The sequence below is a fragment of the Atractosteus spatula genome, chromosome 14 (assembly GCF_055471065.1).
Source record: "Atractosteus spatula isolate fAtrSpa1 chromosome 14, fAtrSpa1.hap1, whole genome shotgun sequence".
Lineage (NCBI taxonomy): Eukaryota > Metazoa > Chordata > Actinopteri > Semionotiformes > Lepisosteidae > Atractosteus > Atractosteus spatula.
The window spans coordinates 18,435,387-18,449,373 of record NC_142719.1 but is presented as its reverse complement, the minus strand read 5'-3'; the positions used below and the strand labels follow the sequence as shown (position 1 = coordinate 18,449,373).

General features: G+C 45.0%; 1 protein-coding gene across 1 annotated transcript; it reads right to left on the bottom strand.

Moving 5' to 3' along the window:
* Positions 1 to 8,078: 8,078 nt before the first annotated feature.
* Positions 8,079 to 13,408, bottom strand: LOC148820833 (uncharacterized). The gene is made up of 2 exons (XM_088932910.1): positions 13,093 to 13,408; positions 8,079 to 11,074 (listed from the first exon to the last, which is right to left on the bottom strand). The coding sequence occupies exon 2, from the start codon at positions 10,989 to 10,991 to the stop codon at positions 9,657 to 9,659; it is 1,335 nt and encodes a 444-aa protein (XP_088789036.1). The 5' UTR covers positions 10,992 to 11,074; positions 13,093 to 13,408; the 3' UTR covers positions 8,079 to 9,656.
* Between the last annotated feature and the right edge of the window lie 579 nt (positions 13,409 to 13,987).

Genomic DNA, 13,987 nt, shown 5'->3' with positions numbered 1-13,987 from the left:
AAACTTAAGGAACAAAATACTGCATCTATGTAATTGTTTACTACAGGTTTGTTAACTTGTATGCATACAGTTGTGTCCAAAGTTACTCTGGCCACAGCATCAGAAAGGCTTGCAGAGCCACGGAGGGGGGGTGAGTGAGAATACTCACTCCCCCCCCACTGGAAAACCCACAGCAATGCAGGAATAAACATGCAGACTCCACACAGACTGCTCAAGGCTGCAGTCAAACACATGATCCTGGAGCTGTGAGGTGGTGGTGGTGCTAACAGCTGTACCACAGTGTGGCAGCGCTGCAGACAATACTGTTGTAAATTTCTTCTTATGTGGCTTTCAGGTGATATTAACCCAGTCTTTTCCTAAGGCACTGTTTAATAATGCACTCTCCCAAATAAAGGTTCATTTAGTAAAAGATTTTTAAATCACCAGTTTCTCTGGACTGTACAAGACAGGTCTGGTTTCCTTTTTACCAGTTTACCAGTGCTTTTGCTCGGCACTGTGGTGTCACTGCATCAGCTGAAGGATGCTGTGCTCATGTTGATTCTGAGTAGTGTTTTCTTCTTTGTAGCCTGCACACAGAAGTCCTCTTAGAACAGATCGTTTCGGAGGAACATTACGAAGCACATCTGATATACCAAGAAAATGGCATTCTGAGGAAAGTCTTGTGCAACTAAGTGACTTTTTTGACCAGCCCTTGTGGTATAGCTTGAGCCACTGTTAAGCAAACTCAAATTGGTTGCAAAAGTTACAGCTGTAGTGCTATTGGTTATATGAGCTTGTTTCTGTATCTCAGACACAGAATTCCTGGAGGGCTTAGGGTCTGGAGGTATTTGTTTCAACCAAAATTAGGAACTGAATGTGTGTCCCCTGCTCCAATCTCTTCATTTTGATTGGTGCAAAAAATATACCCTGAGTCAGAGTGTAAAAAACTTCAATGACTTTAAGAAGAGTTAAGTTCCATGCTGGAAAGTAGGAAGTGGAAAACACCTGAAGCTTTGCACTGGAGCCGTCTTTCGCGTGAAGACTATATAATTTGACACATCTCATAAATTACCCAAGCACTGGTCTAAACCCTAATATTGTTCAGCTCCTGTATGTTCATGTTGCATGTCCAAAAACTAGAACAAATAAGCAACACATGTAAGACAACAAATGTAAGGCATACATTTATCTACCAGAGTCCTACTATCTTAGTTCACAGCAACGGTATCTCTTGCACCTTGCTTGCATGCCTGGAAGCTTTGAGTGAGGTCAGGGAGAGATGTGCCAGATACTCCATTCAGTGTCAAATTCCCTGTAAATAATAATCCCTTACATTTACATGGCTCTTTTCTGGAAACTCCACTCAAAGCACTTTACAGGTAATGGGGACTCCCCTCCACCACCACCAATGTGCAGCACAAAACTTGGGTGGTGCAACGGCAGCCTTAGCTTTCCCAGGAGGTCTCCCATCCAGGTACTGACCAGGCTCACACCTGCTGAGCTTCAGTGGGCTGCCAGCTGTGAGTTGCAGGGTGATGTGGCTGCTGGCTGTTAAGTAGGTTGCAGCCCATTGTTGTTTTGCAGGTCAGCACATCAGAGGAGCATGTCTGCAGGTTATCATTCTCCCTGTTAGCAAAGGTGTTATATCCCTCACCCACGTCTTCATCTGCAGTTCCAAAATGGATTGATTTAGACTGAAAAATAATGCATTAATTGGATCAATACAAGTCTAGCACACAGTGCCTAAACCTAATGGTTTAACGAGTCCAGGAAATCTGATGGCATTTAGCTCTAAGGACCAGGACTGGGAGTGATACAGGATTTTAAAAATCCCCTTTTTTGCATGTTGTTCCTTGGAGCAATGTATAATTGAAGCACATTTTAAGCTGGGCATTGTGAAGACCAACTAGCTGGTCTACAATTCAAGCCTTTTATTTTCTTATTTTACATAACCGTCCGATTCATTGTCTCCAAATGCAAGTCAATCACTGCGGTTTTGACACTGAGGCTTCCACAGGGCTGAATGAGACTGATCTGGGAGGCAATTTAGCTCTTCAGTTGAGGACCAGGTCCTCTGACTTGTAATCATCACTCCCTGAAGAAATGTTCTCTTGGAGCCACAGGCTTTCCCACAGAAGCTCTCATTAACACGAGAGGTGATGAGATTCATTGGGTGTTGATATTGTTCATTTCTAGCAATCAAGACAAAGTGAAAATGTTATTTCACGCAGATGGTCAAGGGGGAATTTTGTAGGTGTCCCAAACTTGCCAGCAAAGCCAGTAGAAAGATTCTTCCTCGCAGAGTGCCGTCTCCCCCCTACAGTATTACACTACTGCTGCTCTGCTCGTTCATGTTGCTTCTATACCAATTACAGTCGATATACAATATACAATTTACCAGTCGATTTCTGTTGTTGCAGATCACCTACATCTTGTTGCAAACAGCAGTAAAACTCCCAGTTCTTCAGTTCACACTAGGCTACCTCTGCCTACAGTATGTTTATGACTCCATAGGTCATTTCCCTCAGGAGCTGCAGATTGGGTGCAAGCACTGAGTGCTGTTATAGGGATTTGGAGTACAGCCCAGCTGGGCGCACTGTAGCAGGACTTTTGAGCAAGGTACTTTATCCAGGCTGTTCCAGCTGCTTAAACTGGTACTAAGAAGTTTTGTTTAAAAAAAACAGTTGAGCAATTGTATTTTCTGTAAGTTGCCTGGGATGAACGTGCCAGATATGTTGTGAAATATCTGTGAAACAGGAATAGTTTCTGTTATTGCATTAGCTTTGCTTTCCAGATGTGTTGCTCTTTGAAATGGATCTTCTTCCTGTTTGATCAGTCTGTCAAGGCACGTTCTCAGCATGCCGGTAAAAAGCTTCCAGGAGAGGCCTAACTGGGACCTGCGCTTCGAGGTGAAGTGTAGTGCTGCTTCACAATACATCCTGTCCCGCTCTTTTTTTTCACAAAACATTTCCTCCTTCTTGGAAGAAGGAATTTGGATCCGTAAATTCCTGGAAGGAAATTATCAGAGCGGATACGGTTTCATCTTTTAGGAAAGGCGCAGATGACTGCGAAATGGATCCCTTTTGAAGGGGATCTGTGCTTGATAGCTTGTGCCCAGGGCTTAGTCACGCTCTTTAATCTGGGATGAAATTAATTTCCTGAATGCCCCGTTCCTGTGGATGGGGGGAGGACAGGGGGTAAATCTTATTACTGGATTCAAATTGTGGGATTAGAATAAGAATTTTATTCTGATGTTCCTCGCCATTTCTTTTGTTTTCTTCTTGTCTGAGTATTTTGTGTTGTTGTTCAAGTCCATTTTTTTACAATTTTGCATGTTCTGGCAAAAATAATTAAACGTAAGACATTTATTCAATACAAAAATGAAAAAGACACAACTAAGGCATGAACAATGTAAAAAAAAACAAAACACTTGCATGCAATTTTGCATTATGCTTGTGATCTAGAATATATAAATATAAAAGGGGGTTTTAATCAAGTACAAGCCCATCCACCTGCAGGAATGTCCCCGTGGGTGTCAATTGGAAGTCTTTGCAGAGGAAAGGAAGGTGTGCATGAGGAGAAAGGATCCTTTTCCCCTCCCCCCTTTTTTCTTTGTTCAAGCCACAGTAGAAACCTTGCCCTTGAACTTGAGCCCACCCCCCCTCCCCTCTGTCTCCCTCCTCCCCCCCTTTTCCCTCAGAGCTGCGTCTGCAGGGGTTCCCATGGCAACTGATGAGGTGCCTGCCTAGCAACAGGCTTTCTCCTATAGAAGAAGAGAGAGACAAAGCCAGGCCTTATTTACATCCCAGATCAACACTAGCGCAGATCATGCTGGCTCTTTCATGAATACTTTTAGATACTAGAGGATAAAAATAAGACTGCACAGCCTGGAGCATCTGTCTATTAATACACTTGTTGTAGTACAGTATATGCATGCATAGCACATGCTGATTTTTAATAGCCAGTCTGTGGAGGTTTTTATTTAGGGATGACATTGGTTAAAACTAGTCTGCCAGACTGGGCGGTACACATTGTGGCGGTGGTGCCTCTCCTAGGTTTGATTCTGCACTGGGGCTCATTCTGTGTGGAGTTTGCGTGTTCTCTCCTTGTCCGTGCAGGTTTCTTTGGGTGTTTCAGTGGTCCTCATAAGTCAGAATGCTGTCCAGGTTAATGAGACTCTCTAAACGGTTCCATGCAGGTGTGTGCCCTGCAATGGACTGGCATTGTGTCTGGAGTGCAGCTGTGCACTGTGCCTGCTGGGATGAACTCCATTGGGCTGGATTGCGTCTTCTTGTTTGTAATCATTCTAATAGCCGATACCCTGGTTTCTTTAATGAAAAAGAATCTGGGAACTAGAAGAAACCCTTGGATGAATTAGTTACTAACTGCCCAGTGGGCCAGATGGGCTGAATGATGGGCCTCCTCTCATTGTAACCAGTCTTATGTTCTTATCACACAGCAGCCCTCTGGGAATAAAGCTGTTTTCCATGCCTGGTGCCTGGCAGTGCTGTTGTGATTCCCTGTGGACACCATGCAAGGGAATTTGCAAAACAGTGTAAACGAACTGTAGTCATAAGGGCAGGTACAGAGTGCCCTCGAGCCAGCTATCCTGCCTGACCTCAGTGGAGCTGTGTCTTGTTCTTGCTGTGTTCACGGTGTGGATTAAACTCTTTGCATTCTTTGCAAAAACTTGAAAATTACAGCTATTGTTAGGTCTTCGTCAATAAAAAGGAGCGTTCAAGATGAGACTCCAGGAATTGTGACATATGTTTTTTTTCCTGGTAAAAATGCTGTAGTGTTTTTGTCCTGAGGTGTAAACCTTTTGCTTCCAAAATATGATTTGTTTTCTGTGGTGAGTACTGCAAATTTCGCTAAGTATCCATACGTAGATTACAGATCTCTCAAGTCTACTAAAATAAACCTGCAAATCATTGTATGGCTCAGGCTTCCAAGTGGCTTTTCCTTGTAGCGCTGAAGTTTTGCTAAATCTTTTTTAGGCTCTGGAACGATGCGGGGGGGAACCAGAAAACATCGGCTGTGTTGCCCTCCAGTGGCCTTAGTTTGGAATTAATCTGGAAATTGTCAGTCGCCTGGTGGTGGTGGTATATTGGACTGTAGGCGTCGATTGCACAGTTTATCTAACAATGGAGGATTGTGAGTTAGTGTCCTTGGTCTATTTATGTAGTTTTGTGGTATATTGTTGCATGTTTGTTGTGTAATATGCACAGCTGCCCTTCAAAAAGATCTCTGTGACCATTATAGGATAAAAACAAAACATTAGCAGCAGATGTAATATTAGATGACTAAACTTTACTCCAAACTTTACCCTAATTAAAAGGAATAAAAAAGAATAACTGAGAAGGCCATGAGAATTCCTTGAAAACAAGCATTATTTCTGTTTGGTGAAATAGGCATTTCCGCTGTAACTGACTGCACTGTCAACAACGGTAGATGTGGCGTGAGAGACATATTCCTGTTTGTACTGTTTTCTAGCATGAAGATGAGTGGATTAGTCTCAGCAGCACCTGGAGCTCTTGATGATGTAAGGCCTGTCACTGTGGAAGTACCCAGAAGCACATTGGGATGCAACATTGAAGCTTTTTCTGTCCATGTTATCTGTGAAGCACCCTATAAGCCAAGAGCGCCCCCTAATGTTAGACAAAAGCAGGAGGAGCTGCCTCACAGGCTTTGTGTGTGTGAGCAGAGAGAGAATATAGGGCGAGTCGGCTTCTAAGCCACTGAAGATGCCTGTAAGAATATAAAGGTCACAAACGAGGGGAGGACATTCACCCCATCTGACCGGTTTGGTAGCTGTTGGCTGGTTGACCTGTGTGTTTGCACTTTTGTCCTCTGGTTTGTGTTTCTCAGCTAATCCTGAAAAAGGACTGCTGCGTGGACCTTATCAGTGCCTGTGAGAATTTTGAGTACTTGAATCCAATCCTCTTGTAGTGTTCTTTGGGGAAGAATAAAAGGACTGAGTCCTGTTAACCCGTCATTGTTGGACATTCCTTTAACTAAACGTATCACTTTGCTTTTCTCTATACTGATTCAGGAGCAGCTGTATCATTTTGAAATGTAGTGACCAGATTGTTTGCAGGATTCTAACTGAGGTCTTACTAATGTGTTGTGCAAATTTTGGGAAAAGTAAATTTAAGTTCTGCTCTTTTAACCACATATCCTAAGATTTTACCTTTTTTGATAGCTTCCACACACTGTCTAGAAGATGTAAATGATGTGTCGGTGTAAGAGGTACCTGGCTAGAGGAGATATTTGGCTAATGTTGGGCTTGGGTGATGGCTTTGTGCAGCCTTACATCCGTAAGTCCCAATCCAATGTTCTGGGAATCCACTGCTGGGAATCTGGGAATCTCACCACAGGTTGCTGTACCCTTTCCTGTCAACGGTCACTCTTGATCAGGGTGGGAGGCGAGGTCAGGCTCTGTTCCTTCCCACCTATGGCCTCCTCTGGCTTCTGTTGTAGCCCAGCTGCCAGATTCCTAATTACGTAACTGTTTAAATGGAAGACTTAAATACTTCCCTTCAGACTTAAAACAGTCCTGTAGAAGCTGTAACTTGGCTGAACCGCTCATCCTTTCAACTACCAATTGTAAATATAAGAATAAGCCTAATTAAAAATTAGTATTAATAAAGTAACTCACTTAATAACCAATGTTGCAGTAGGCACTGCACTTCTGCAGGAATGCAGCACCCCTGTTTAGACAGCCCGTCTGTTTTTAGATTTGTCTCTAATTTTGGTTTGGCCTGGTGACAACACTCCCTTTAGGATCTTGCAGTCTAGGTAACAAGATCAAGGGGGAGACTAGCATATGTTTGTAGTGATGCAGATGTACTGTGGGGTTCATTTCAAGTAAAATGAGTTACTGATAGTGTGCTATGTACACATACAGTTAGAGGCCATGTCCAATCCTGTGGATCTACAGTTCCACCGCATGCTTTACAGATAAAGAAAAGTCGGTTAACCAATTCATTGTTCCAATTAAGAAATAAAGAGCCCACACCAGCTGAACATCAGAAAGCCCCCTTGAGCCTCAATGATGTGTCAGTCGGGAGTCTGGTCTCTGCTCTCTGGTCAGTCATGTCAATGAAGAGAGCTCTCCAGAGTTATTTGGCTGCTCTCCTGACAGCTCTTTGTCACCCTAGGTGTGGAAAGGGAATGAATATATGAGGGAAATGGAACTGGAGGACCCAATTGTATGTGGTCTGAAGCCAGTTTGACATGCAGTACTGTACTCCTATCCAGAAACAGGTTTGGATTCCTGTTCTTTTACCTTCAACCCTGGGTATCCTACCAGTTGAACATCCATGGTTTCAAGTGAAAACCCCATACCGGAATTCACCCAGTAGCTCCCCTATCGGGCCTGTAGCACACACCACTCTTACTCCTCGTGTCATCTGCTTGTCATTCCAACACGGACACTTTATCTGAATCAGCGGGTAACTTAAGACAGTCACTTTTAGGAGAAGCAGAGCCTTAAATGCTAACTGCTCAGTGCACTCACTAACTCCAGTGACTTCAAATGGAAGCAGGTTATGACTCCACAGCCTGCAATGTGCAAGCTGCTCACAGCATAGGGGCCACTCGTTTTCTTAAAATGGAACAATTATTAACCTTTTAAAAGAACTTAGAAGAATAGCTTAAGGAGTGCTCTTTTATTTTATATTTCCTTTAGGTAAGAGGCCAGGCTTGCAAGCCTCAAAGTATATCTTCTTAGGTGTGATTGGGATTCTGATGACAGTGATCATCTTAATATAATAAGCTGTTGATGTTAGACTTTGGGGCATGCTGTTAGGTATGCAGTTTAACCAGAAAGACCGATTTCTTTTTCAATAAAAGATTTCTATGAAGCTCCAGTTTGATTAACTTAAGCACTTAATCACAAAACATTTCCATGAGCGATGAGTCCGTGTGACGTGACCGAACTGCGCTGTGACCAGCTGCCACCTTCTCAGCCTTGTACAGGAACTGTTGCAAGAGCTGCGTGTCGCTGCAGAAAGAAGAGCTTTGCAGCTGCCAGGCTCACTTTAGTTCATCCCAACTGGGTTTCAATTGCTTTACACACAAACGGGGAACAGGGTGTACTGTCCAAAAAAATCTTTTATTTAAACGTAAAAAAAGATAATATATATTATATACAATACATACACAGCACTGTACCTACAAATATTTACAGCACCCCTAGATATACTTCCAATAAATATACTGCATTTCTCTTTTATACATAAAGTGTACCATGGATATGAAATACTGTGTGAATGGGCATCACAATGCATCTTTCTTTGCTTTGTACAAGAACACAGTGTAAAACCTGAGCAGCACTTCTGCCGTGGGGGATTTTTTTGTGTTGGCTATGTGTGTGTGTTTGGGTGCTGATTAGTCCTAGTGCGGCCCTGGTCTGCAGCCTGCCTGCCCTGGTGACTCCAGGTACCTGGGGTCCAAACAGCTTAGGAAAACGAATCTGTAGCCTGAATCCTGAGCTCATCCTCTGGATGTTGGCAACGGTGAAACCTTTATCTTGTGTAAAAGGTGGTGGACGTGTGCCAAGTGTGACGGGAGAGGAAATGGCAACATTTCGTTGGGCGTGGTGGAGAGAGGGCATGCCCGCCCTGTCTTAAACACATACAATATATTAATTACACCTGGACAGCAGAAGGAAAAGACAGAATAATGTTATACACAGCTGACACCCCCTTCCCCACAAGAGTATAGTACCATACTTGCTACTGCTCTTCTGCATTAGATGTGATGCTTTGAGGTCCTTAGTATAAAGAAAGTGCTCTACAAATGTAAAATAATGTGTTCTGGTCTCTCCAGCCCCTCTAGTGAGTAGTGAGAGCCATCGAGATGAGAAAGTCTTTGAAACTTCAGTACAGCTGTAAAACCTGACCATGTAAAAGTTTGTGGACTTATGCCTGAGGTCATCAAATAAATAAGGTTCAGTATTAGTTACAGGCCCGTGAGAACCATGTTTTATTACCTAAACTAATTTTAGACATACATACTGTATGTTATGCTGAACTATAAATCTCTTTTGGTGTTGCAGTTCAACATTGACAAATGGATCAGGTACAATGAAAAACATACAGATTACTTTTCTTGTGCTTTAAAGAATGGCAATATGTTGGTGTCAAATGTACAACCTATTTTTTTAACATGACACATTTGGGTGGTCTGAAAGTGATTTCTAGTCTTGACCTGATTTCAACAGGTGATATTTCACTAAGGCCAGTTACTGCACCATTTTTCTCTGCTAAATGAAAAAGCACAAGAGACCCTCCTCCAAAACATTAACATGTTAAATTGATAGCTAATTAAGAAGAGATGAAGAACTTGCTTTCCAGATTAAAGCACTTTCTGACCTTTTGTTCCAGTTATGCAACAAGATTAATTTTACGGTGCTAATGATTTCAAGGAGTAAAACACTCAGTGCTTCTCTCTCTTGCATACTTTAAAAAAAACATACTTGCTACTAGGCCATTGAACCATTACAAATGAATTTTCACATGTTCTCGATACCCTAGATAAGTAAGGTTTTTAAGTGTCTCTTCATTAAGCGGGCTGAGTCCTGCCCCTCTGTTGCGTGGAGATCGAGGTGTTCTTCCCGCGCTGGAGGTGTGCAGGAGATGGGCTGTGACCTGTTACCCAGCATGCCTGTGTCTCTAGGCCACTTTGGAAAGCAGCTGCTGAGAGAAGAGCTTCTTGAGCTGGGCCACTTCCTCTCTGAGGGAAGTGAGCTGGGACTTGAGGGCCGTGTTCTCCAGGTGGAAGGTGCTGTCCTGTGGGGTGGCGGAGGGGTACCCGCCCGGCGGGGCACAGTACTGCGGGTCTTCCCTCATACGCCCGCTCTTCGGATCCTCGCCAGGCTGGTACCGCCACGAGGGCTGGACCAGGCCCCCGCCGCCCCCGTTTTCCAGCGGGCTGTTGCCACCCAGGAGAAAGGAGCCTCTCATCGGCTCCCGCGCCAGGTCTCGGCCCCCGATCGGCTGGACGGGGCTGCGCCGGCTGTCGGCGCCGACGGCCTCCGCGCCCTCGGGGCTGCTGGGGGTCTTGAAGCGCAGTTTGTGGGGCAGGCTCTTCATCCCTTCTCCGCAGTCCAGCCTCCCCACGCGGCTGGCCTCCCCAGGGTAGTGTCCCGAGCCCGCCAGGGCCTCTGCTTCTCCGCCCGCGGGGCAGGAGTGGGCCTCGTACCCCGGTTCCTCTGCGCCCCGGGGGGAGAACTTGCCGTGCTCGCTCAGGCGATCGTCGAAGAACACCGGACTGCCGACGCTGGAGCTGCCTGGGGTGGAAAACCCGGAATCCTCCGAAAAACTGGGAGTCTCCCGGCTGCTGTTCAGGCCGCGGCCTCCATATCCATGGAGATATGGCTGGCTCGCAGAAGGGGCTTGCCCTGCGTAGGTGCTTTCTGTCCTGGGCAGGTAGCCCGAGTGCATGGGCGCGCCTGGGTGGAATCGGGCTGCTGCAGGGGCAGGAGGAGGGGGGGCGGGGGCAATAGTGGTGGCGATGGGCAAGATGGTTGTCTCGCAAGGGTCCTTGACGAGGCCGAAGCGGAACTTGAGGGCCAGCAGCTCGGCCTTGAGCCTGGCGTTCTCCTCCAGCAGGGCGATGACCCGGTTCTCCAGCACCATGTCGTTGACCCGCCGCTTCTCGCGCGAGCGCTTGGCCGCCTCGTTGTTCTTCTTGCGCTTGTCCCAGTAGCCCTCGTCCTTCTTCTCGTCCGGGATGAACTCTCGCTTCCTCCTCAGGGAGGCGCTGTCCTTGTGCTTCAGCTGGGTGCGACCCAACAGGGACCGAGCCAGGATGCTGTTGGTCGTGAGGATGGACACGGCCTCGTCTGTAAACGACAGCCCCCCCGTCTGAGTCTCCGGAGCAGCTGCTGTAGGAGACGGAACCAGCTCCTGCAGGAATTCTGCGTCCGGAGTGCTATGGCTCCCTCCTGGGATACTCTGGTCCCTCATATCGTGAGAGCTGTTAGCAGTGCCCCCTATACTGCTCATCAGAATCGAGGGTACTGCAGTCGAGTTCTCTTCTTCCACGTTGTCTGAGCTCGGTGGTGATCTCCGTGCAGCAACACCCCCACCTAGCGGCGAGAAGAGCAAAGCGCAGGGGGCGGTGAGGGACCGTATTTGTGTAAGCGTTATGTAAGAACTGTTACAACACTCCCGTTACGTAACTCACTTGTAACCACTGAACTGTCTCTCCTGTACAATTCCCGTTGATCTACTTTTAATCATATATAAAAACAAAACAAAACATCCACGCTAAGAAGAATAAAAGATTTCACTTTGGCTTCTATGTTTGAAAAAATAAGTTTAACCTTTTCCTGGACTCGACTAGAACAGAACTCCTCCTGGGGATATGTGGAAGAATGGATGATATAAAAGGACTTGATGTCATAACTGTACTTTTTACATAATGATCTTTAAAAGGTTTAACTCGCCAAGTTTTTCAAACTTCCACTAAAGCTTACAATTATTTAAGCACATATTGGCTTGCCTACTGTACTACTTTCTCCGACAGAATTAAGCCGAATGATTAAGCTATTAAGTGTTAAAATACGCCGTTTTTTTAACCATTGCACTGCAGCGTGACAGCTACTCCTTTTTTGTTTTAATTCTCCGCGGTGGATTTAAATAACTGAATAAATACACAAAGGTCCGCCCGAGTAAATCCTCGAACCCATATGCCTCCATCGCGAAACCCGACTGCGCCTTGGCGTCAGTCGAAAGGAAACGTCCAGACCTACAGTGTCCTTGACGGAGCTCACGCTTAACTGGGTCGGACTGCTGTATCCCCCTTCACGTCACTTCACAATCGTGTCAGTCCCACGGAGCGGCTCCTCAAAGGCTCCTGTCGCTCTAGATCAAGCCCTTAATGCGAGCACAGTTTGGGTTTGACCCGGGTTCTCTACCGGGGCTTGAGAAAGTTGCCCAACTTTACTTTTCATACATTAACCAAGCGACACGACCGAAGTGTAAATAAAAAAATCACTTAGTCGCCTAAGCCCACTAACCTACCGAGACTTTTTGGTTATCTTCAAAGTATCACAAATAAGCTGAATCCAGTTTGATCGATCATCAAAGAAAAACCATGAATCGGGTGTTAAAGACATCCGCGCAGTGGTCCCCAAACCACACATTGATCGCAAGCACTTCATTGGATTATTATTTTTTCCTTTAGTTTCCGATTAATTGCAGATTTATTCTCGTCATTTACTATTTAAGAGTCATCAACAGTGGTCAAACATAATGGTGAAACAATATTATCTGTTAAGGACGAATGGCAGGAAATATACGATGTTTATATATTTTCACCAGCGTGAAAATGAAATCTTTTCTACTTTTTTCTAAAATAAAAACGCACTGAATCATATCAATCCTACATTTAACTACAGAATTTCTTAGATATACATAATATTTTTATTAGTATCCCTGTTTTTTTGTCATACTTTACAGGCATACCTTTGCATGTTTTTAATATTGATCTGATAAACATTTCTTCCAAACAAGGAATATAACGTCTTTTTTTGTCATACCTGTACTGATAAAGCAGCGGACTTGTTTTAGTTGGATTCGGGCGAAGACTAAATTTACGGCTGAACTTTTCTATCCCAGTTTCTGCCCAGATCACTTAGTAGGTTGCGGTGTTTATTTCCAGTACAAAGGTTACTTGAGTAACATTTTTATTGCTGCCGTAAATAGCCCGCAAATCCCGTATCGCCCTGAAGCACTAACGTCAGTCCCAGAAAAAGGTTATTTTATACGAGTCGCTGGAAGAAACCGGAGTAAAGGACTCGAAAGTTGCACGATTCCCTTGCAATTTCCAAATGTAAATGTTTTTTTTTTCTGGTAGCCACGTCAAAAGTATTTACATAAATATTATGTCGCTCCTCTAACAGCGAAACGGTTGGTCGATAGCTAATCCCTTTTTAAGTGTATTGTATTTAACCTATATTTAGTAAGTACGGATCGTACTGTACAAAGTTTTAAAGATTTGAATGCGGGGCGACAATTCAGCTGTTAACATCAACCGTTTATATCAGTTATACTGATATGAATAATAATGATAATACAATAGTGCTTTTTTATATTTCCTTACCTGCGCGCAAGCAGGACGTCGGTTATTTTAGCTCCTCTCAGGTTAGCCGATATCCCCCAAACTGTGGCAGTTTTTTTTGTTTGTTGAGTTTTACGGGTTTTATAAACGTTGGTGCTGCGTTTATACTAGCGTATAAAGGGAAAGGGAGCGAGAACGACAACCTCCAGTTCTCGATGTTCGGCTCCGTTAAGCTCCTTCTCCCAGCTCGGCTCGTTTGTCTCTGCTCACTACTGAATGGCGCAGCCTGTATTTGTTTCTTTTCCCCGTGAAGTTCAGATAAGGACGCGGCCTCACCTCAGATGAACCGCGGGGCTCTGGTAAAGTGGGCCCGGTTAAGACCGCCCTGCAAGCCCGCCTCTCCGCTGAACGAGTGAAGCCCAGCCCCGCGGCCACAGCCTCCTGTATCCCCTCCTCTTAGATCTTGCATCGATAGCTGCCTGGCAGGCTCCAAAAGCGAGTTAATCTTTTCGTAACGATTAGGTAATGTCTTTCCCGATGACCTGCATTTATTGGAACAGTCGGCGTTCGTGGTTCCGAGTTCCTGTTTTTGTTTATCGCCACGCGTTAACATAATGATTTCATGACGCATCGGCGAGCTATTCCGCGGATTCTTCTGGACTACTCCGTCCGTCCTTGCTTTTCCGCAGTTGTTATTAAACGATTTCCTCAATAGTCGGATGAGAATAAGAGATACGCTGTTTTATCGCTGTTGAATTCAACGACTAGAGAAGTGAAGTTTTGGCCAAGGGACGCATTTCAAACCTTTCCAGATTCCCGACGGCCGTCAGGATTACTGGGTCTTGGCTGCTGCATTTCAGCAGAAAACCGGGAGGAAGATGTGATCGCGCAGCCCTGACTCTACCCTTTGTACCCCCAAAACACTTCTGAATTTTAG